At 37.2% G+C, this 24,498-nt stretch overlaps 1 protein-coding gene across 4 annotated transcripts; it reads right to left on the bottom strand.

The window, feature by feature from the left end:
* Positions 1–327: 327 nt before the first annotated feature.
* On the bottom strand, positions 328–24,498 carry tsc1a (TSC complex subunit 1a). 4 transcript variants are annotated; one of them, XM_026211573.1, is made up of 22 exons: positions 24,370–24,498; positions 22,956–23,153; positions 8,786–8,889; positions 8,522–8,674; positions 7,755–7,899; positions 7,500–7,654; positions 7,310–7,383; positions 7,056–7,216; positions 6,525–6,637; positions 6,061–6,223; positions 5,857–5,969; positions 5,704–5,761; positions 5,530–5,613; positions 4,941–5,421; positions 4,783–4,853; positions 4,231–4,403; positions 3,542–3,724; positions 3,274–3,384; positions 3,011–3,133; positions 2,644–2,831; positions 1,651–1,815; positions 328–1,478 (listed from the first exon to the last, which is right to left on the bottom strand). In XM_026211573.1, the coding sequence occupies exons 2-22, from the start codon at positions 23,062–23,064 to the stop codon at positions 983–985; spliced, it is 3,423 nt and encodes a 1,140-aa protein (XP_026067358.1). In that variant the 5' UTR covers positions 23,065–23,153; positions 24,370–24,498; the 3' UTR covers positions 328–982. The 4 variants fall into 4 exon arrangements, with proteins under 4 accessions (XP_026067358.1, XP_026067361.1, XP_026067359.1 ...); XM_026211576.1 differs by having other exon boundaries at positions 4,810–4,853; XM_026211574.1 differs by lacking the exon at positions 24,370–24,498 and adding an exon at positions 24,199–24,342.

The following is a 24,498-nucleotide window of genomic DNA, read 5'->3' as shown; positions in this document are numbered from 1 at the left end:
TCAGACACATCTTAGACCAAAAATATATTCTCGTTGCACAACAGGTCTAAACTGGACAAATGCACCTACAGCAGCCTGGCCTGTGTTCTATAAGGCTCTGACGGTCCTGCAAAGCAGCAATCTAAATCAGATTATTTTTCCCATCACCACTCATACCTTCGAGCTGGCATGAAGTGTTAGCTAAGAAGTATTGCACTGGTGACTGGGCGCTACAATCCCAGTGGAGAACTTAATGCATAAAAATAAAATCTATGACTAGAAACACAACACAAGACTTGCTTATTCTTTATAGCGAAGCCCACTGCTACGCCACATACACGGCTCGCATCAGCAAAGAAATGTGATTTTTTTTTTTTTTTTTTACTCTACTTCACCTATTTCACATAGCTTCTTTTTTTGTTTTTTCACATTTTTTAATCGAACTGATTGGTTGGTTGGCATGATCTATTTACAATGCTGCATTTGCAATGATCACACTCGGTAACGTGCAATGTCTGAGTCATATCGGTGGAAATTAACAATGCTCATCTCGCAGCAACTTTTAGGGGGCATTTTGCACGGACAAATGAAAAGAGGATTGGAAACCGAACGGTACTATTACAAGAGCAAATACAGTGATTAAGTCAAAACATTTGCTGAAAAGTACAGTGAGGCCTGAATAACATCCAACCACCACGCAATATAATCACCACGGATGCTTGCTAAATGCTAAAAAAAAAAAAAAATACTGAATTACAATGAATTCATATTAGACAGAAGGTAAGTGAAGCTTTTTTGAGAACAAAATATTATCTTGCCACTGTGATGACTACATGGCAAATGCCAATGACAACCTTTTCTTTTTTTGGCGTTTTGTAGTACAAGAGCTTTTAAAATGAACTAAAACTTTACAAACCACTCTAACAAAAAGAGCAGTGCATTCTAATACTGGGTCCAAAATGATCCTCTTCTAACTGCAGGCAATCATGTCAGCAGTGTACAATCAATGCTCATGGTGGGTCTCGTTGTAGTCCATGATTCTCAGATCCTGCTGCCTCCTCCGCTGAATATTATATGCCCGGGGTCTGTCCATGGGCTGCAGGTCAACCTGGTCAGTAGCCTCTTCAAGCTCCACACTCTCTGTGTGGTCTGCAATTTCCTCAACCTTAACATCCTTAGAGAGGCAGGTGAAGGCGACCGGCTCACCATCGTAGTGGCTTTCACTCTTATTTCTAAACATCTCTCTGGCTCGCTTACCCAAAAAGCTTCCGGTACTGGGGTAAGAGCCAACTGCCAGCGGGGAGTCGCAGGGGAGGGCGGGAAATGAACGGGTAAGGGCGGAAAGATCTTCTTCCTGACTGCCATTAATGAATGCTGTGGGTGTCTGAGGAGACCCGGCAGATATTTCACCATTGACACACACGTGCATGCCTTCCTCTTTTTTCACGGGGTCGGCTGATAGAGACGGAGCAGATGGGCCTGTACTGTTGCCATTTGGCCTGAAACACAAATGGAAATAGAATTCTGCTACACTTGCAACAACCCATCATCTTTCCATTTTATATTCTGCCCTGTAAAGTCATTTATAAAATGCATTTCAATACACACCATTTGTATTTGTAAATCAGTCTGTGGAGGAGAGCCATGTGTACTTGACAATATGGAACATACCTCTGGTTGGGAGGACTGTTGGGCTCAGAAGTGGGCTCGGCTGGTGATTTAGTGTTCAGGTTTTTGAGCTCTATCTGGCTATAGAGCTCAAGTAGCTCAGATTGTAATGCCTGAGTGATGTGCTTCTGAGCCAGATACCGGTTTTCTGAAGCCTGCAGCTGCTCCCTATAGGAAACAAAAAAACTGAGATTAAAAAAACCTGATTATCCATATTTTACAGATCAATACAGCAACACTTTATTAGAGCTATTATTTGCATCATTAGCAAAAATGTCATACTTAATACAATAAATAATAATAAGTAAATCATAAAAAAGTATTTAGCCATTTAATTATTTAAAAATAAAAACAATCAAACTAAAACAATTATAATATAATAAAATATACTATAATAAAATCCCCTGTGTAATAAGAATTCAGACTTGAGGTCATTGTACCCTGAAAAAATTCAGTTCAGGTTCGATATTTTCAGTTTTCCGCATCCGTAGCAAGCATTTAGAGAGGCGTTTTGACAGTTCAGAGGCACGGTACAAGCGAACGCCAAAATCCAGAACAGTGACTGTCAAGTTCTTTCACTTTGTCTCGAAGCACAAAGCACCATAAAGATCCTTGCACACCGAATTCACAGAAATTGGGGGTCTTCTTTTTAAAATGTGGCTCTAGTATCGCTTGCAAAGCATCAAACTGAGCCACTGACATCCTGGCGTAAACTGAATCACCCGTGATAATCCCGCTGCTCCTGAGGAAGAACTCTCCTTCCTCTCTTTTTCTCAGTATTGGATGGACCCAATACTGCCTCTCTTTTTCTCTTTTTAAGAAGCGAGAAGACACAAAATCATCCTCACTACTAAAAGACTCCATTTGGTGCTGTTTTTCAAATGTTCTTTTTTGCAAATTTCGGATTCAGTGTGCAGAGACCTTTAGAATCAAACCAATATCATAAAATGAATTTAAACTTTCAACAGGACAATAAAGGTGGAGGTAAGCTCATACATGGCCTGGCTTTTGACATTTTCCAGCAGTTTCTTTTGCTCTCGGATGACTTGCTCTTTCTTGGGGAGTTGGGTCTCCAGGTCTGTGATGCGCTGTTGGGCCGCTTCAAGCCTCTGACTCTGCTGCAGAGAGCTCTGCCTCAAACGCTCAACCTCACGCAGTGAAGATGCCTGCAGCATATTCAGCTCCTAACAGTCACAAGTGATCAAGTCAACAATCAGCATATTTTTCAGGTAAAAGAATGAATCACATTAGCCACTATTTTATAGAGTGCTTTTAAAAAATAAAACTGTCACAAACTAGAGATCCACTGGTTTACGCTATGATGCAAGTCATAAGTCAGTAGTAGTTAATAATCATTGCCTACCTTGTTAACCTCAGGCCCCAAGCGGTCGATCTCCTCCACACATAACTTGTTTGCTTCACCCAAAAGCAGCAGCTGCTTGTTCAGGAAAGCCATCTGCTGCTCCAGGTTTTCACTACTGTTCAGCTGTGGTTGGATAAATAAGGAACCCAAATGAAAATTAAGCTAATCAATAAATAAGGCCCATATGTTTTTGCTTTTACGTTTTTGCTTTCAAAGTGTGATAGTGTTTTATGTGGCACATCTTTGTCATAAACAAGTCTTACCTTGATGGACAGCTGGCTGAGCATATGTCCCATATTACACACTTTGTTATTGGCTTTCTGGAGCTCTGCCTCCATTTCTCCGACCTTCTTCTGATTCTCTTGCAAATCACTCTGTGAATGATGCCACATAAAACATTAGTAATTAACACAGAGCACACATGCTCTTCTACATTCCAGCAATGGAATGGCAAATGCTGACCATTTTCATGTGCTGTATTGTAAACAAGATTAACTGTAAATTGTTCATGTCCCACAGCCCTGTGATCACCTTTAGCTCCTGCATCTTTGAGTAGAAGTCATTACGCTCCTTCTGTAGCTGCTGGATTTGAGTCTGCAGTTGTTTCACAAGAGCATCTCTGTCTTCCTGTATATGCCTGGAGCGCCTCTGTTCCTCTTTCAGACTTACCTGCGCAGTCTTGATCTCAAAGTCCTGAAGTTTGAGTTGGGTTTTCTGCCACACACACACAAAAAACACATCACTGGAAAATCACTTGCATAAAGCAACAACTTAAGAAGGCTTTTGTTTCAAGCGTGAGAAGACTTTGAAGGGTTTTAAGTAATGTCACCAGTCATGCCAAGACCTGAACACTTTCACATTTTCTGCACTGATTATAGAGGAACATGTGAAGGGTTCGGATTCAAAAGTGCCATCTGATTTTTTTTTCTTCTAAAATCAGTATTTTCCTCAAAAGATCCTATTCATTGCCATTTAAGTGAAACTACTGAACCTACACAGAGAAGACTGATAAAAATGCTCATTTTAAAAGAAATTTTCAAATGGCATTTGTATCTGCACTAATTATTTACAGAATTCTTTGGAACGGATTTTTAAAATGCGATAAATGGTGCCAAAAGTACTACTTTTGCTTATTGGGTTGTAAAGTGTGAATAAAGTAAAATATTTAATGAGTATGCAATGAACGGGGTATGTATCGAACTTTGTGACTGATAAATTACCATGGAGTTGTTTTGCTCTTCCAGTGCAGTAGTGTTGACGATACGTCCAAACAGACGGCGGTTACGAAGTGCATGTTGCTCTCTCTTGTGTCTCTCATACAGCAGCTGGTTATGCAGCAATAGCAGCTGACTGCGCAACATCCCCAGCTCATCTGACGCTGCCACCACAGGACCTGGAAAATACACTGCAGTCAATTCAAATGCACCAGAACAGCGCTGTAGTTTAAATGTGTACAACAACAACAAATGTAGAATTAAGGCTGCAGGATATAGGAAAAACCATGATTGTTTATGGAAAATACAATAAAATAACAAAAAAATAATAATAATTGTGATGCTATACTAAAAATCTACAGAGATTATTGCTGTTCAGCTTATCATGACCAACAACACTGTTTGAGGATTTTATAAAGAATGACATAAAAAAAGAAAGTATTTAGAGGAAAGGGACAGGAAAATGGAAACAAACACAGGAAAGCTGGAGGAGAAAAGCTGGAGGACACAGGCGTCTTGAGCATGGAGAGCCTATGAATTAGTAAAATTACTAAATACCTTTTCCTTTATTGCTATGCTGTTTACCTCCAGAGTGTGCGTCTGCTGATTGGCTTTGAGAGGACAGAGTTCTGCAAGAAAGCAAACGGACACTCTTCTGTCAGATTTCCTCTAAAACACTTTCAGTAGTCATATAAGTAAGAACAACAGAAGCGTACCTCTTCAGCACTTTCTCATGGGTGTCGTGACCCTGCTGAATAACACGGTCCAACACCTCCAAAGGGGATGTGGCAGAAAGATCCTCCCCTTCTAGTTCCTCTTGATGCTCGCTTTCTTCTTCAGCCCTTCGGATAGCCTCTGTGGTCTTCTGCTCCAAAAACAGAGATGCCACTTTGGGCAAGGCGAGGTCAAACAGTGGCTCATAAGGCATGGAGCCCTTCGTCAGATCAGACAGAGAACAGTTACTGCTCTTTCCGTTCTCGATGGGGGTGAAAGTGGGCCAGAAGGACCAGGGTTGCTGCTCTCCTCCTTTGGCAGAAAATTCAACCCTGTTGGGTGTGGACACTAAATTCTGGTCATAGCTGGGGTGAGACGAGAGAAGGGTGTCCAAGGAGCCTGAAAAAGAGGAATCCAGGCCTGGCCTTGTTCCAAAGTCCAGTCTCCCAAGAGTCAGACTCGAAATCTCCTCATTGATGGTATCTTGAAAAAAAAAAAAAACATTGGAGAAGCTCATTGAAAGTGAAGGCATGATTAACCACACTTTTAACGTGTGGGACTTATTGTTTCACATGACGTCACTGCTCTCACCATCCTCTCTTCCCACATCTGTCCTCTTGACAATGTCAGAGAGCTGTGCCAATGACACCGGAATCTTGGCATCACTTGCACCTCCTAAAAGTAGCAAAAGTAAAGTGCGTGTCAAACTTGTGTGTGTCAGTTACTAAATGAAATGAGACTATAAATCTCAGCAGATATTCTCACCGTTGTTATTAATACTTCTAGGTGTGACTTTCCTAAGCTCTTTGCCCGTCTGAATAACCTGAATAGATTTAGACAGAAAAACTGTTTTATGAAAACACTCTCACAGAAAACGTTTAATAAGTAATAAAGCAAATGCTTTATGCATTCATGTACCTTAGCCTGAGTACTGCTGGTGTTTTGGGCAGGCTGCCCCATTTCCTCTGAGAGTGATGGGAGAGGAGATGACCCTGAGGGTGTGGAGGGAGATAGGGTCCATTTTCCATCCCCTGTAACAAAAATAACCCCTGAAGCCATGCAAGAGACCAAACAAACAAGCAGAACCTTTTTGCTTTCTAGACTAGAATGCATTTGGCTGACCTGAAGTGCCGGGGATTCGTCCTGAGAGGTGGGAGGCACTATGTGAGATGTCAGAAACTGTGGTGGGGGACATTCCTCTAGAGCTGGGAGGGGTGGTCATCCCACACACTGAGGAAGGACTCCACATCTCCTCCTTCGTCCCTGAGGAGTTCATCCTATCACTCTATTGATGGACCAATCATAAATTCATTCAGTTAGGGGTTACATACATGCTAATCCACATTTAGAGGCTTGTTCTAATTTTCGGAACAATATGGATCTACTTTTCTACTAACTCATTGCGATTTTGTTTAATTGACATATTGCTTGTATTTACAATCTTCGCTCATTTGACTACTGATGGTTTACTTGTCTTCGGTGGGCTTGAGGACTTTTACTTGTTACTGTATCTACTTGTTATCGGGATATGAAATTACTCATAAAATATGTTGGTCATTTCACCTAATTATTTGGAGGATTCTTACCTGATGGTTGGGGGTCTGTGCACTGGAACCTGAGTCTTGGGTTACAGTGAGATAAGGTAATGACAGAGAAAGAGACTGACGAACAGCAACCGTTGGTGTGACAGATGTGATTTCTGTTAAGAGAAAAAGTAGTTCAGATTCACAATCAGTAATCACACAGTAAAACAATAATAATAATCCTTAATACACAAAAAAATTATAGATTTCATAAATTTGTCTCCTTTAGGTATTTGGTAAGTTTCTACAGTGTTTTTGTACATATTTGTATGTTGTATATATGTATGTGTGTTTTGATAATTGGTTCTTAATTAGTAGATGGCATTATCTTGTTTGTTGTATGAGGTGCAACTTATGTTTTTTTTTTTTTAAATAATAAATAGTTACTGATGAAGACCCGTTTATGCAAATGCTTTGGTTTCGATTTTCACAATAAAACACTTTGTGGCTGGATTTCCCTTCTCAGGGAAAAGATTTAAAGACAATAACTACACAGGACATTACTCATTATTTAGTAAATATAAATCATTTTACCATGGATGCTGAGCTCTGAGCATGATCGGCTATGGTCTACAGGGCGCCGTGGTATGTGATCTGACAGAGAGGAGTATCCTTCTTCAGATGATGCCTCCTTAGAATCCAGTGAAATTTTGGCACATTCAATCACAATGTCATGAGGCTCAAACCTCTTCCATCTACACACAGTTAAAAACAGTAAATCAGGAAAAATCATTTTCACTGAATCATGTTATGATATAACAGAAATCATAATATTTCATTTTACATACCTAATTGGATCAACCTCATATTCTTTGGTTCCAGTGATGAGCTCAGGATGTATCCGTACATACTTTAACATGGGCTGATACAAAAGGATTAGGACATTTTTGGCCAAGTGTTGGAATGGTAATAACAGTTTTGCAACTTACATGAAGTGACCAATCTTAAAATTGTGTGGAACGAAAGATAAAACCTCACCTTCACCACTTCCTCAAATGTGTCAACATTTTCTTTCATACTGTAGTGGGCACGCAAGTACGAAATGAAATTACAGGGATACATGCCATATAAACGATGAAAAAGCGAGTATACGCTGGCATGCAGATGGACTGCAAACACTCCGTGAGCATGACCTACAGGACACATTCATAGAATGAGTATTTTTAGAACCGATACTTAATAAACAATTTATTTACAAAAGACAGAGATTTTTGTAGTGTTCTGCCTGAGTACCTGGGTGACGTTTGTTCCAGGCAGCGAGCCTTCCAAAGATGTCAAAGTACTCGCACAGAAGCTGTTTACTGGTTTGAGGAATCATGGGTAATAGAGCGATCAACACCAGCACACCAGTTATGAGAACTACAACATCAGAGTCAGCCTGGAAAGTGAAAAAACAAAAATAAAAAATGAAAATTTTAATTTATTACTACTACCATTCAAAAGTTAAGGTTCATTGAGGCATAAAAAACACCAAAACAATACTTTTCTTCAGCAAGGATGGATTAAATGGATTAAGTGGAATAAATAATCCAATAGGGTCATTCCATGTCAACCCAAACTTTTGATTTTGTTTATTTGTTCCCTGAAGAAAGATAAAAATGAATAGCAACGAAAGCCATAATATTAAATGTCACGGATGTATATTTCCAGAGTAATCCACTATTCTGAGATTCAAAGCCAAATTTGCTAATACATGCGTGTCCTTCTTAAAAAAAACTATTGACAAAATCAAACATTAGAGCTAGGGAGTTTTCTGAAATTTGCTTAATTTTACACAGAATGACCTAATAGAAAACATTGGTTTAAATTGTAATAAATATCCCCCAATGTTACTGTATGTGTGTGTGTGTGTGTATAGAAGACAATACAAAAATATCCCATATAAAACAATAAAGAATTCCATTTCTCAAGTCAGAACAAACCCACATGCAAGTCACTATCTAAGTTCAAAGTCCCATTTGTAACCCTATCACACTTGACTGACTTTGAATTTTTGGTACCTTGAGGCATTTGATCAGCGAGGCAAGCAGAGGGAAGCGAGCGATCTTGTGGATCCATGGCGGCTGCTTGCGAACAATATGGCTGAGAAGGGTGATGGTGGAGAGACGGCAGCTCTGCTTGCCCATGCATTCATTCATCTTATCTAAAAGATACTACAAAGAAAAATATCCAGATGATGTTCTGAAATCCATGATGAATCAATCACTATTAACCAAAGTGTACACTGAAGACTACTAGTCTAGTGTAGACTAGTCTTCCTTCACCTTATCATGGGGCTCCCTGACAGAAGACAGGATGTCCACAGCTTGAGATGAGCTTGTCTCCAGGAAATAGTCCACAAGGTTATTCAGCAACACAGTCCCTTTATCTGTCAAAAAATACAAATTAAAAATATAGCTGCAAGCAGCGATGTCGGGCTCAAGCCATCAGTGCAACGCCACCCTGGTGGCATCGGGAAAACTGTGCCCAGCGGGCATAAGCATTTACAGTAACCCTCTGACAATCAAGTTTTAAGGGATGTGGCAGTTAAAGGGTTAATCCGACCAATCTAGACTTTGAAATCACATACACAGAACAATATATATAACTTTAGTAACACTTTATTTTAAAATGTATAAAAAATGTATAAGGTGTGCATTGTAGCTGACACCTATATGAACACATTACAATTGTTTTGTGACTACAAGTCTTTCTTCTCAAATGCTATTGAGTGGTCGCGAACGCGGATGGGAGAATGGTGCATATTTGTTTTGTTTTTTTTGAGCAACTGGTGCCCCCTCTGGGAGTTGGTGCTCTACGAAGACTGCATACTCTGCATATAGGGAGCGGCGGTACTATCTGGAAGATATATTCCTCAAACCATCGTACAAGTGAAGGTGATGCTAGTCCTTCAAGAATCGCTCAAAACCTTTTCAAGTGTACAGTTTCCTTTTATTGCATCTTGAAATAAATATTTCTGAATTCTGAATCAAACTGGGTTGTGTTTATTGATTTATTTTATAAGACAACTGAAACTTTAATCTCCTTTGTAATATATGTGCTTTTAAACCAAGAACAATGTAATTAGAGATGTATTCCTGCTTAATAATGACTATTATTAAGGGAAAAGGCTTTATAATCATGAACTATTTACTAATGCTTAGCTAATGAGTGCAGTTATTATAAAGTGTTACCAATGCATTTACTAATGTTAACAAATTAGACATTATTATACAGTGTTACCAAACCCTTTAATAATTTATTAGTGTTTTGTAATGATTTTAATGACCTATAAGCATTTGTGAAATAGTTTTGCTTGCATTGCAGCTTAATCTGTCAGTTGAAGAGTTTTACTGTTACATCCATGAGATTAATAAATGTCATGTCATGTCACAGGTTGTCATAGGTCAGTATCAAATGAGTTTGAAATTATAATTTGCAGCACAAATAAGGCTTCTTAGGATGTTTTTAAATCCCAAAAACTGTCAGAAAAGGATAAGGCCTAAGAGATTTCTTAACCTGTAATGAAAGGAAAAAAAAACACCACCATTAGCAACAACAAAAACAATAACAATTTAAAATATAGATTTTTTTTCCTGATTATTAAAGGAATGATTAGGTCTCTCTCTCTCTCTCTCTCTCTCTCTCTCTGCCAGACAGCCCCTCCCTACAATCCACACACACTGTCAGTCACCAAAGATTCACAGTCACCAACCCCCTCACACTCACACTCCCCCTCCCTCTCCCCCTCCCTTTCCTCACACAGACGGAGTGGCCAGAGTGAGATCATGTCAGTTGAGAAGTCTGACAGTTTTTTCTTTTCTTTTATCCATACAGTGTTGTAAAGTCATGAAACTATGCATATTTCCTCATAATGATTTGATCTCTGTATGAAAACATGCCTTGAAGTGTTTGGAAGCTGCAATTTAGACATACAATACAATTAATGTTTCCCTTCTTACTGTCATTTCAAAAAATCACCACGTCAAAACCGTTCAAGCTAACCAAAATCCGTTCGCAATTTAAGTTCCTCGATGTTGTTTCTTCATGTAGTCAAAGTTTGGTGTGTATAGTGTACTTCCCATGTGAGGAGTATGCATTAATTCACAACTGTAAAATCTTAAAAATACACATTCAAATCAAAATAGCTGACTTCCTGTTGATCGTAGCTTATAAAACTAAATAAAATGCATTATTATTATTATTAGCTGTACACTTGCTAAACATTTTTAAATATAAACTTATGCAATTGTGTGTGTGTGTATATATATATATATATATATATATATATATATATATATATATATATATATATATATATATATATATATATATATAAATTCAAGTGTACAGTTTTCTTTTATTGCATCTTGAAATAAATATTTATGAGTTCTGTGTTTGTTTATTTTATTTATTTTATTTTTTATTTTAAATTTTTTTTAGGGAGATTACAGCCTTTAATCTCCTCAAAATAAATGTGCATATAAACCATGAACAATTTAATTATAGCTGTATTTATAAAATGCTTACATTTTATATTACTATTTACTAATGCTTAGCTAAGAATTGCAGCTATTATGAAGTGTTACCAATGCATTTACTAATGTTAACAATTGAGACATTATTTTAAAGTGTTACCAAATCCTTAAATAATTTAAAAGTGTTTTGTTATGATTTCATTAACCTATAAGCATTTGTGAAATAGTTCTGCTTGCATTAAAGCTTAGTCTTCATCTGTGAGCTGAACAGTTTTACTGTTACATCCTTGAGATTATGTAAATTCAAATAAATGTCATGTCACAGGGTGACAGAGGTCAGTATCAAATGAGTTTGAAATTATTATTTGCAGCACAAATAAGGTTTTTTAGGATTTTTTTTAATCACTGAAACTGTCAGAAAAGGATAAGGCCTAAGATATTTCTTAAGATGTAATGATAACAGCACAATTAGCAACAACAACAAAAAAATAACTATTTAAAATACAGTTTTTTTTCTGGTGATTAAAGAGATGTTTAAGTCTCTCTCTCTCTCTCTCTCTCTCTCTCTCTCTCTCTCTCTCTGTCTGTCTGCCACTCAGCTCACACCCCTCCCCCACTCACACACACACACAGAGTCAGCACACAGAGTGACAGAGTGAGATCAGATGTCTGACCGTTTTTTAATTTTCTTTTAATCATACAGTGCTGTAAAGTCATGAAACTATGCATATTTCCTCAGAATCACTGGTTTTCTAAATTAAAAATGTTTTTTAAAGGTTTGGAAGCTGCAATTTAAAAATACAAGACGATTAATGTTTCACTTTTTACTGTCATTTCAAAAAATCACCACGACAAAACCGTTCAAGCTAACCAAAATCTGTTCGCAATTTAAGTTCCTCGATGTTTTTTCTTCATGTAGACAACGTTTGGTGTGTATAGTGTACTTCCCCTGTGAGGAGTATTCATTAATTCACAACTGTAAAATCTCAAAAATACACATTCAAATCAAAATAGCCGACTTCCTGTTGATCGTAGCTGATGACTGTGAATTAGAAAGTTGTCCGTCTTGAAAAGAACAATTTATGTACCAAGTTTGGTGTCTGTAGCTAAAACTAACCCCCCCACTTTTGACAAAAGGTGGCGCTATAGAGTGCCTCCTTCACGCCCTTTTAAAAGCTTTTGCCATTGTCTAGCTATCACTAATACTGATATGTGTTTTGAGTTTCATGTAAATCTGAGCTTGTTGTCTGCCTCAAACTCACCATAACAGAACATTCAAGTTTGACACGTTGCCATGGCAACACTATATCAGATATCAATATCCCCACAACAGATTTACATCGGCCGTGTTTCGTCATTATTCTGATGAAGTTTTAAGTAAATCGAGTAAAAATAAGATGCTGAATTCAAAGCATTTGGAAAATGACACACTTCCTGCTGCCAGTTGGTGGCGCTATAACGTTGACTCTTAATAGCCACATATATACAATCGGTATCATACAACGAACAAACCCATGAAGTTTGATCAAATTCAGGAAATGTATGTGGATGTTATTAGACATTTCCTGTTTCTCATTTCTCGCCATAAGTTCCATGCCTCGCCACGGGCAAACCGTTCGAGATATCAAAAATCCCCTCGCAATTTTTCATCCTCAATGTCTTGAGATCATGTTCACCGAGTTTCGTGGCGAACGGGTTGAAAACCTCAGAGGAGTATTTCAAATTCCAGAGCATGCTTTTTTTAAACAGCCCTGAATAGCTGACTTCCTGTTGGGCGGAGCCTATGACATAAAGTGTGAAAGTTGTTCGGCTCAATGAGATCTATAAGTGTACCGAGTTTGATATAAATACATGCAAGTGTGTGTGAGCTATGGTTCAAGAATTCTGACTGTCTTCCAGGGGGCGCTGTAGAGCCCCTGTGCCACGCCCGGGTCCCAGCCTCTGCGGCGTCCTGATGGCCGCAGATTCCAATGTGTGTGCCAATTTTCAAGAGTTTTTGAGCATGTTAAGGCCCCCAAAACACCCCGGAAGGTTTAATAAAAAATAAAAATAATAATAAATATAGCTGCAAGCAGCGATGGCGGGCTCAAGCCGTCAGTGCAACACCACCCCGGTGGCATCGGGAAAACTGTGCCCAGCGGGCATAAGCATTTACAGTAACCCTCTGGCAATCAAATTTTAAGGGATATGGCAGTTAAAGGGTTAATCCGACCCGTCTATACTTTGAAATCACATACACAGAACAATATATATAACTTTAGTAACACTTTATTTTAATATATATAAAAAATGTATAAGTTGTGCATCGTAGCTGACACCTAAATGAACACATTACAATTGGTTTATGACTGCAAGTCTTTTTCCTCAAATGCTATTGAGCTTCAAATTTGCTTTTGAGCCCATGTGAAAAAGTAGCATAATGTACATATGACTTACAGTTTGTTTTAATAAATATGAAACATTCAATTTAATGGTGCATTATAGCGGTCACCTAGATGAACAATTACAGTTGTTTTTATGACTGTAAGTCATTCTCTTCAAATGCTACTGACGTTAGAAAAGTGTATAACAATATCACATGTAACTTTAGAGACGGTCCCTAAATTTGAGACTCTCGAATGTCCAATGTCAAGCCAACTTTATGCCTGTTTTTGTTTTGTTTTTTACTTTATTTTTCTTTTCTCTGTGCCGGATTGCTGATGTCTTTTACCCTGGCATAGATGTCCATCCATCAATTACGAACATTCATCCGCAAATGTCCGAGCGGTCGCAAGCGCGGATGGGAGAATGGCGCATGTTTTATTTTTTTTGAGCTACTGGGATGGTGCCCCCTCTGGGAGTTGGTGCCCTACGAAGACTGCGTATTCTGCATATAGGGAGCGGCGGTACTATCTGGAAGATATATTCCTCAAACCGTTGTACAAGAGGAGGTGATGCTAGTACTTCAAGAATCTCTCAAAACCTATCTGTTCATAAAGCCTATATATAAAGTCTTAATATAGTATTCCACAATATGTTGTGCTATTCTAATATTATTGTGGTTTTTTATTGACATTGTTATTTGCTGTTATTTTTTGTTTTAATATTGTTACTGTTGTTACTTGTTGTACGGTGACCTTGAGTGGTTTGAAAGGCGCCTTAAATAAAATGCATTATTATTATTATTATTATTATTATTATTATTAACCTTTACACTTGATAAAAAATTTTTTATATAAACTTATGCAATTGTATATATATATATATATATATATATATATATATATATATATATATATATATATATATATATATATATATATATACATATATATATAGTGTACAGTTTTCTTTTATTGCATCTTGAAATAAATGTTTCTGAGTTCTGTGTTTGTTTATTTTTTTTTATTATTTTTTTTAGGAAGATTACAGCCTTTAATCTCCTCAAAATAAATGTGCATATAAACCATGAACAATTTAATTATAGCTGTATTTATAAAATGCTTACTAATGACTATTAATTTTGGGAGTAGGCTAGCAACAGTTGATGTTGAGGCCTAAGATATTTCTTAAGCTGTAATGATGAAAAAACAACACCAAATTGCTTTTTTTTCTGCTGGTGATTAAAGAGATGATTAAGTCTCCCTCCCTCTCTCTCTCTCTCTCTCTCTCTGACACCAAGCCCATCCCCTCTCCCACACATTCACACAAACTCAGCACACACACTTAACACACACACACTTAACACACAAACACACACACACACACACACACACACATTACCCAGAGGGACAGTGACATCAGATGTATGGTAGTTTTTTAATTTTCTAGTGTTGTATAGTGTTGTAATAGTGTTGTATAGTCATGAAACTATGCATATTTCCTCAGCATGACTTGTCTTCTATGTGTACATTTTGTTGAAGTGTAGTTGAAGTGTTTAGAAGCTGCACTTAAAAAAATAAAAGACATTTACTGGTTCCTTTTTTACTGTTATTTCAAAAAATCACCACGACAAAACCATTCAAGGTATCCAAAATTCATTCGCACCTGTTCTGTAAGATAAATTCTTTAAACAGTGGTAAAAGAGGATGTGGTGCTGATCCTTCAAGAGTCACTCCAAACTTATCTGTCCATAAAGCCTATAAATAATTATTCTTAATACACAGTATTTCACAATACTTCAGCATATTATTCTAATTAAGTGAGGGTCATTTTATCAGTAAAATACATATTCTTTTTCTTTGAAAGATTTCTATAAATGATTTAAATCATACTTGTTTCTACAATAATTATTTAAAAGTAATCCTATAGCGCCATCTGGTGGCCATTATTGGTACTAAGAATTGCAAGCTTGATTTATATGTTATGATAGTTTTAATTTTATGCTGGCTCTTGAAAATGATAAAGCTATGAAACTTACTGTGCTTCTTTCAAATGATGAATTCTACGTATATAAAAAATTATGAAGAGTTGGAATGAAGAATGTTAAAGATATAGTAAAATAACTATTGTATTTTTTTATGTTACTTTAATAAATCGGTATGGCCACACCATTTAAGGTATCCTAAACCCATTCGCAATTTAACATCTTCAGTATATTGGCATCATGTTGAAAAAGTTTGGTGTGAACTACTTATGTCTTCTCGGAGGAGTATGAATTCATTTTTACATGCTGATTTTATCATAAATCCACAATAACATTTCTGAGTTCTTTATCAATCTGCGTTGTTGTTTGTTTATTTTTATTTTTTTTATTTTTCATAGGAAGATAACTGACCCTTTACTCTCCGTTTTAATAAATGTGCTTATAAACCAAGAACAAGCTATTTATAGCTGTATTTATAAACTGCTTACTACTGACTATTAATATTGGGACAAGGCTTTATAAAGCATAAACTGACTATTTACTAATGAGTGCAGTTATTATAAAGTGTTACCAATGCATTTACTTATGTTAACAAATTAGACATTATTTTACAGTGTTATTAAATCCTTTAATGACTTATAAGCATTTGTGAAAGAAGCTTAGTCTTGATCTGTGAACTGAACAGTTTTACTGTTACATCCATGAGATTTTAAAAATGTAGATACATGTCATGTCACAGGATGGAATAGGTCAGTATCAAATGAGTTGAAATTATTATTTGCAGCACAAATAAGTATTTTTAGAATTTTGTTTTTAATTCCTGAAACTGTCAGAAAAGGATAAAGCCTAAGAGATTTCTTAAGCTGTAATGAAAACAGCAATGTTAGCAACAGCAACAAAAAATAACAATTTAAAATACATTTTTTACTGGTGATTAAAGAGATGATTAAGTCTCTCTCTCTCTCTTTCTCTCTCTCATTGTGTCTGCCACTCAGCTCATGCCCATCCCCCACTCACACACACACACTCACACACACACATGCACTCAGTCAGCACACATACATTGCTCAAACAGAGGGACAGAGTGAGTTGAGATGTCTGACAGTTTTTTAATTTTCTTTTAATCATACAGTGTTGTAAAGTCATGAAACTATGCATATGTCCTCAGAATGATTTGATCTCAATATGAAATTTTTTTTAAGTGTTTGGAAGCTGCAATTTAAAAATACAAGACAATTAATGATTCCCTTTTTACTGTCATTTCAAAAAATCACCACGACAAAACGGTTCAAGCTAACCAAAATCCGTTCGCAATTTAAGTTCCTCATTGTTTTTTCAACATGTAGACAAAGTTTGGTGAGTATAGTGAACATTTCCTCTGAGGAGAATGCATTAAATCAGAGCTCAATTTAAATATTCAAATCAAAATAGCCGACTTCCTGTTGGTTGTAGCTGATGACTGTGAATTAGAAAGTTGTCCGTCTTGATAAGAACAATTTATGTACCAAGTTTGGTGTCTGTAGCTAAAACTAAACCCCCCACTTTTGACAAAAGGTGGCGCTATAGCGTGCCTCCTTCACGCCCTTTTAAAAGCTTTTGCCATTGTCTAGCTATCACTAATACTGATATGTGTTTTGAGTTTCATGTAAATCTGAGGTTGTTGTCTGCCTCAAACTCATCATAACAGAACATTCAAGTTTGACACGTTGCCATGGCAACGCCATATTAGATATTAATATCCCCACAACAGATTTACATCGGCCGTGTTTTGTCATTATTCTGATGAAGTTTTAAGTAAATCGAGTAAAAATAAGATGCTGAATTCAAAACATTTTGAAAATAACTCACTTCCTGCTGCCAGTTGGTGGCGCTATAACGTTGACTCTTAATAGTCACATATATACGATCGGTATCATACAACGAACAAACCAATGAAGTTTGATCAAATTCAGGAAATGTATGTGGATGTTATTAGACATTTCCTGTTTCTCATTTCTCGCCATAATTTCCACGCCTCGCTACGGGCAAACCGTTCGAGATATCAAAAATCCCCTCGCAATTTTTCATCCCCAATGTCTTGAGATCATGTTCACCGAGTTTCGTGGCGAACGGGTTGAAAACCTCAGAGGAGTATTTCAAATTCCAGAGCATGCTTTTTTTAAACAGCCCTGAATAGCTGACTTCCTGTTGGGCGGAGCCTATGACATAAAGTGTGAAAGTTGTTCGGCTCAATGAGATCTATAAGTGTACCAAGTTTCATATAAATACATGCAAGCGTGTGTGAGCTATGGTTCAAGATTTCTGAAGGTGTTCCAGGGGGCGCTGTAGAGCCCCTGTGCCACGCCCGGGTCCCAGTCTCTGTGGCGTCCTGATGGCCGCAGATTCCAATGTGTGTGCCAATTTTCAAGAGTTTTTGAGCATGTTAAGGCCTCCAAAAACCCCCGGAAGGTTTAATAAAAAATAAAAAAAATAATAATAAGAAGAAGAAATATAGCTGCAAGCAGCGATGTCGGGCTCAAGCCATCAGTGCAACGCCACCCTGGTGGCATCAGGAAAACTGTGCCCAGCGGGCATAAGCATTTACAGTAACCCTCTGACAATCAAGTTTTAAGGGATGTGGCAGTTAAAGGGTTAATCCGACCAATCTAGACTTTGAAATCACATACACAGAACAATATATATAACTTTAGTAACACTTTATTTTAAAATGTATAAAAAATGTATAAGGTGTGCATTGTAGCTGACACCTATATGAACACATTACAATTGTTTTGTGACTACAAGTCTTTCTTCTCAAATGCTATTGAGTGGTCGCGAACGCGGATGGGAGAATGGCGCATATTTGTTTTGTTTATTTTGAGCAACTGGTGCCCCCTCTGGGAGTTGGTGCTCTACGAAGACTGCATACTCTGCATATAGGGAGCGGCGGTACTATCTGGAAGATATATTCCTCAAACCATCGTACAAGTGAAGGTGATGCTAGTCCTTCAAGAATCGCTCAAAACCTTTTCAAGTGTACAGTTTCCTTTTATTTCATCTTGAAATAAATATTTCTGAATTCTGAATCAAACTGGGTTGTGTTTATTGATTTATTTTATAAGACAACTGAAACTTTAATCTCCTTTGTAATATATGTGCTTTTAAACCAAGAACAATTTAATTAGAGATGTATTCCTGCTTAATAATGACTATTATTAAGGGAAAAGGCTTTATAATCATGAACTATTTACTAATGCTTAGCTAATGAGTGCAGTTATTATAAAGTGTTACCAATGCATTTACTAATGTTAACAAATTAGACATTATTATACAGTGTTACCAAACCCTTTAATAATTTATTAGTGTTTTGTAATGATTTTAATGACCTATAAGCATTTGTGAAATAGTTTTGCTTGCATTGCAGCTTAATCTGTCAGTTGAAGAGTTTTACTGTTACATCCATGAGATTAATAAATGTCATGTCATGTCACAGGTTGTCATAGGTCAGTATCAAATGAGTTTGAAATTATAATTTGCAGCACAAATAAGGCTTCTTAGGATGTTTTTAAATCCCAAAAACTGTCAGAAAAGGATAAGGCCTAAGAGATTTCTTAACCTGTAATGAAAGGAAAAAAACACCACCATTAGCAACAACAAAAACAATAACAATTTAAAATATAGATTTTTTTTCCTGATTATTAAAGGAATGATTAGGTCTCTCTCTCTCTCTCTCTCTCTGCCAGACAGCCCCTCCCTACAATCCACACACACTGTCAGTCACCAAAGATTCACAGTCACCAACCCCCTCACACTCACACTCCCCCTCCCTCTCCCCCTCCCTTTCCTCACACAGACGGAGTGGCCAGAGTGAGATCATGTCAGTTGAGAAGTCTGACAGTTTTTTCTTTTCTTTTATCCATACAGTGTTTTAAAGTCATGAAACTATGCATATTTCCTCATAATGATTTGATCTCTGTATGAAAACATGCCTTGAAGTGTTTGGAAGCTGCAATTTAGACATACAATACAATTAATGTTTCCCTTCTTACTGTCATTTCAAAAAATCACCACGTCAAAACCGTTCAAGCTAACCAAAATCCGTTCGCAATTTAAGTTCCTCGATTTTGTTTCTTCATGTAGTCAAAGTTTGGTGTGTATAGTGTACTTCCCATGTGAGGAGTATGCATTAATTCACAACTGTAAAATCTCAAAAATACACATTCAAATCAAAATAGCTGACTTCCTGTTGATCGTAGCTTATGACTGTGAATTAGAAAGTTGTCCGTCTTGATAAGAACAATTTAAGTACCGAGTTTGGTGTCTGTAGCTAAAACTAAATAAAATGCATTATTATTATTATTAGCTGTACACTTGCTAAACATTTTTAAATATAAACTTATGCAATTGTGTGTGTGTGTATATATATATATATATATATATATATATATATATATATATATATATATAAATTCAAGTGTACAGTTTTCTTTTATTGCATCTTGAAATAAATATTTATGAGTTCTGTGTTTGTTTATTTTATTTATTTTATTTTTTATTTTAAATTTTTTTAGGGAGATTACAGCCTTTAATATCCTCAAAATAAATGTGCATATAAACCATGAACAATTTAATTATAGCTGTATTTATAAAATGCTTACTAAAATATTAATTTTGGGAGAAGGCTATATAAAGCATGAACTGACTATTTACTAATGCTTAGCTAAGAATTGCAGCTATTATGAAGTGTTACCAATGCATTTACTAATGTTAACAATTGAGACATTATTTTAAAGTGTTACCAAATCCTTAAATAATTTAAAAGTGTTTTGTTATGATTTCATTAACCTATAAGCATTTGTGAAATAGTTCTGCTTGCATTAAAGCTTAGTCTTCATCTGTGAGCTGAACAGTTTTACTGTTACATCCTTGAGATTATGTAAATTCAAATAAATGTCATGTCACAGGGTGACAGAGGTCAGTATCAAATGAGTTTGAAATTATTATTTGCAGCACAAATAAGGTTTTTTAGGATTTTTTTTAATCCCTGAAACTGTCAGAAAAGGATAAGGCCTAAGATATTTCTTAAGATGTAATGATAACAGCACAATTAGCAACAACAACAAAAAAATAACTATTTAAAATACAGTTTTTTTTCTGGTGATTAAAGAGATGTTTAAGTCTCTCTCTCTCTCTCTCTCTCTCTCTCTCTGTCTGTCTGCCACTCAGCTCACACCCCTCCCCCACTCACACACACACACAGAGTCAGCACACAGAGTGACAGAGTGAGATCAGATGTCTGACAGTTTTTTAATTTTCTTTTAATCATACAGTGCTGTAAAGTCATGAAACTATGCATATTTCCTCAGAATCACTGGTTTTCTAAATTAAAAATGTTTTTTAAAGGTTTGGAAGCTGCAATTTAAAAATACAAGACGATTAATGTTTCACTTTTTACTGTCATTTCAAAAAATCACCACGACAAAACCGTTCAAGCTAACCAAAATCTGTTCGCAATTTAAGTTCCTCGATGTTTTTTCTTCATGTAGACAACGTTTGGTGTGTATAGTGTACTTCCCCTGTGAGGAGTATTCATTAATTCACAACTGTAAAATCTCAAAAATACACATTCAAATCAAAATAGCCGACTTCCTGTTGATCGTAGCTGATGACTGTGAATTAGAAAGTTGTCCGTCTTGAAAAGAACAATTTATGTACCAAGTTTGGTGTCTGTAGCTAAAACTAACCCCCCCACTTTTGACAAAAGGTGGCGCTATAGAGTGCCTCCTTCACGCCCTTTTAAAAGCTTTTGCCATTGTCTAGCTATCACTAATACTGATATGTGTTTTGAGTTTCATGTAAATCTGAGCTTGTTGTCTGCCTCAAACTCACCATAACAGAACATTCAAGTTTGACACGTTGCCATGGCAACACTATATCAGATATCAATATCCCCACAACAGATTTACATCGGCCGTGTTTTGTCATTATTCTGATGAAGTTTTAAGTAAATCGAGTAAAAATAAGATGCTGAATTCAAAGCATTTGGAAAATGACACACTTCCTGCTGCCAGTTGGTGGCGCTATAACGTTGACTCTAAATAGCCACATATATACAATCGGTATCATACAACGAACAAACCCATGAAGTTTGATCAAATTCAGGAAATGTATGTGGATGTTATTAGACATTTCCTGTTTCTCATTTCTCGCCATAAGTTCCATGCCTCGCCATGGGCAAACCGTTCGAGATATCAAAAATCCCCTCGCAATTTTTCATCCTCAATGTCTTGAGATCATGTTCACCGAGTTTCGTGGCGAACGGGTTGAAAACCTCAGAGGAGTATTTCAAATTCCAGAGCATGCTTTTTTTAAACAGCCCTGAATAGCTGACTTCCTGTTGGGCGGAGCCTATGACATAAAGTGTGAAAGTTGTTCGGCTCAATGAGATCTATAAGTGTACCGAGTTTGATATAAATACATGCAAGTGTGTGTGAGCTATGGTTCAAGAATTCTGACTGTCTTCCAGGGGGCGCTGTAGAGCCCCTGTGCCACGCCCGGGTCCCAGCCTCTGCGGCGTCCTGATGGCCGCAGATTCCAATGTGTGTGCCAATTTTCAAGAGTTTTTGAGCATGTTAAGGCCCCCAAAACACCCCGGAAGGTTTAATAAAAAATAAAAATAATAATAACAAGAATAATCCTTAGAAGAACAATAGGGCTCTTCGCCCCTTCGGGCTTGAGCCCTAATAATCCTTAGAAGAACAATAGGGCTCTTCGCCCCTTCGGGCTTGAGCCCTAACAAGAATAATCCTTAGAAGAACAATAGGGCTCTTCGCCCCTTCGGGCTTGAGCCCTAATTACTACATGTAGCACCACAGTATCCACTGAACGTAAACAGCGTATGCAACCTGCACCTGTCGCAAAAAGTCAGTGACCTCTCTTGTAAAACAGATGTTTTTTTTTTATTAACTCTATAAACTCAATCCAAAAGTATTGTTTAGTGTAAAACTTGTTGAAGATTACCAGATAGGCTGTTGATTAATTAAATGTAAGCCTTTTCCTCTAAAAAGCTGTTTATTCATTGCAGTGAAGCCTCTCCTCCATTGACATCCATTAAAAAAAAAAAAAGGCCTCTGGTCTCCTTTCCCAAGTACTGCCAGACCGGAAGCATGTTTCGCCAGTACACTATTTTGGCTAATGGTTGCAGGCTTGCCTTCTAGTGGCTTTAAGCATACGCTGTTTATGTTCAGTGGGTACTCTCCAAAATGGCGCTATGGTGACACAGAGGAGATGGACGGTTTAATAAAGTCGCTATTTTTGTTTTCTTTGCATACAAAAATTAATCTCGTAGCTTCGTAAAAATAAGGTTGAACCCCTGATGTCACATGCATTATTTTACCAGTCTCCTTGCTACGTTTCTGTACCTTGATCGAGGTCATTACATTACTGTCTATGGGAGGGTCAGAGAGCTCTCAGAATTCTGAAGATGAACGAAGGTCTTACGGGTTTAAAATGACATGAGGGTGAGTAATTTTTGGGTTAACTAACCCTTTAATTAGTGAAAGTTCAAACACAAGTTGGACACACATATTGGTACAATTTTCTCAATTTGACCCATGCACTCGAGAAGTTATGTGAACACAAGAGCTGACTAACCTGTGCTGAGTGTTTCCTGCAGCAGGTTTTTGACCTGCTCCAGCTCATGTAGGTCAGTGGACCCCAGAAGAGGGACGAGGTCAAACACATTTGGCTGGTCTTTGGCCATAGCTGTGCAGGACAGTGGGCAGGACTGATGCCTTCGTCACAGCATAAACCGATGCCCTGTGGTGTCAGCATGGGGTGTGTATGCATGAACTAGTGACAAAAATGACAAAACACAATCACTGTTAAAAAAAAATAAAAATAATTGTAATAATGTGAGTGATGTCACCTTGCTACCAAAAACACTGTCTGTGTCTTTAAATCTAGCAATGTGCCAGCATAGACAGTGTTTTGGATAGCTGTGCATTGAGTAGCTGCAAATACTGCACTTACAAAAAGTACTTAAGTGTACCAGTTTTACATATGTAATATGGAAACACTGCGTTTTAAGACAAGAGCCAAAGCAATGTACTTTTGACATGCACCATGGATTCGACGTGTTATGGCACTATCAGGTTTTATGAACATTAACAATGCCAGTACCATGTTTTCTGAGATTTGCTGTGCTATATCATTGCCAAGACCTTTTAAAAAGCACATTTACAATGATTAGGCCTATACTTCATTTTTTGGACATGCATATATATACACACAGATACACACACTCATATTTATAGGGGTCAGTATGTCAGTGTGGTATACATAAATACCATGATGCATGAACATGGTATTCAGCCAGCACCAAAGAATAACCATCTGATACCATTACTCCATACCAAAACAGTAATATGTCGCAAGTAATCTCAGCAATCCATTCGTCTATGATACCCAAAAAATGCTGTCAGTTCACTAGGTGTTGAAACGCAAGCATTATGAAAATCAAGTAGATTGTCGTGTAGGATTCATACTGTATAACGAAGAAAGTTGAACTGAGAGCCTTTATAAAGACTGCAGGCAAATTAAAAGCAGCTGGACTCTTGACTTCACGGATACCTTAACATAATATTAATCTAAAGACCTTTAACTGTTTCCCTTAGTCTCACGGTAAGTGTTAAACTCAATCGATAAAGCAAAACAGTTCTTGTAAACGCCATGTATTACGTGACAGCAGCGCATTCATCACTGCTGATAAGAGAGCTTTAACTCTGCCTCACATCTATGACACATTTTGCCATCTGTTTTTACTAAAACCTGACTTTCTCTACGACAAATGTGGCACGTTAAACATGCACCAGTCGCCTCAAAAACAATTTATTACCGTACAGAGTGCGAACTTCAAACAGTCGCCATCTTGAACACCTCACGACCTTTTACACTGCTGAGCTGTTTGCGCAGATGAAAAACTTAATATGCGCTGTGATCCCAGCGAAAGTACAATCCAAAGCTGAGGGTTTATGGGCTGACGTTTAATTATAGAAAGGATACTGACCGACTCTTCTGTCTCGCTGTCACAAGATCACGGCATGAGTGACAGAAAGGTGTGAAGTGCTGCTGTGCAATGAGAGCTAGCTAAGCATGTAGCGGCTTCAGCGTGACAGAAGCTCACAGCGCATGCGCG

The sequence above is a fragment of the Carassius auratus genome, chromosome 30, assembly GCF_003368295.1.
Source record: "Carassius auratus strain Wakin chromosome 30, ASM336829v1, whole genome shotgun sequence".
In the NCBI taxonomy this organism is placed as follows: domain Eukaryota; kingdom Metazoa; phylum Chordata; class Actinopteri; order Cypriniformes; family Cyprinidae; genus Carassius; species Carassius auratus.
The sequence above is the reverse complement of the archived record's forward strand: the minus strand, read 5'-3'. Positions and strand labels throughout refer to the sequence as shown.

Coding starts and splice junctions, on each gene's coding strand:
- tsc1a (XM_026211573.1), bottom strand. CDS start 23,064: ATGGCCAAAGACCAGCCAAATGTGTTTGACCTCGTCCCTCTTCTGGGG. Junction 7,900..8,521: donor CGCTGATCAAATGCCTCAAG/GTACCAAAAATT, acceptor TTCACTTTCCAG/GCTGACTCTGATGTTGTAGT. Junction 5,762..5,856: donor CCAGCAGTACTCAGGCTAAG/GTACATGAATGC, acceptor AAATCTATTCAG/GTTATTCAGACGGGCAAAGA.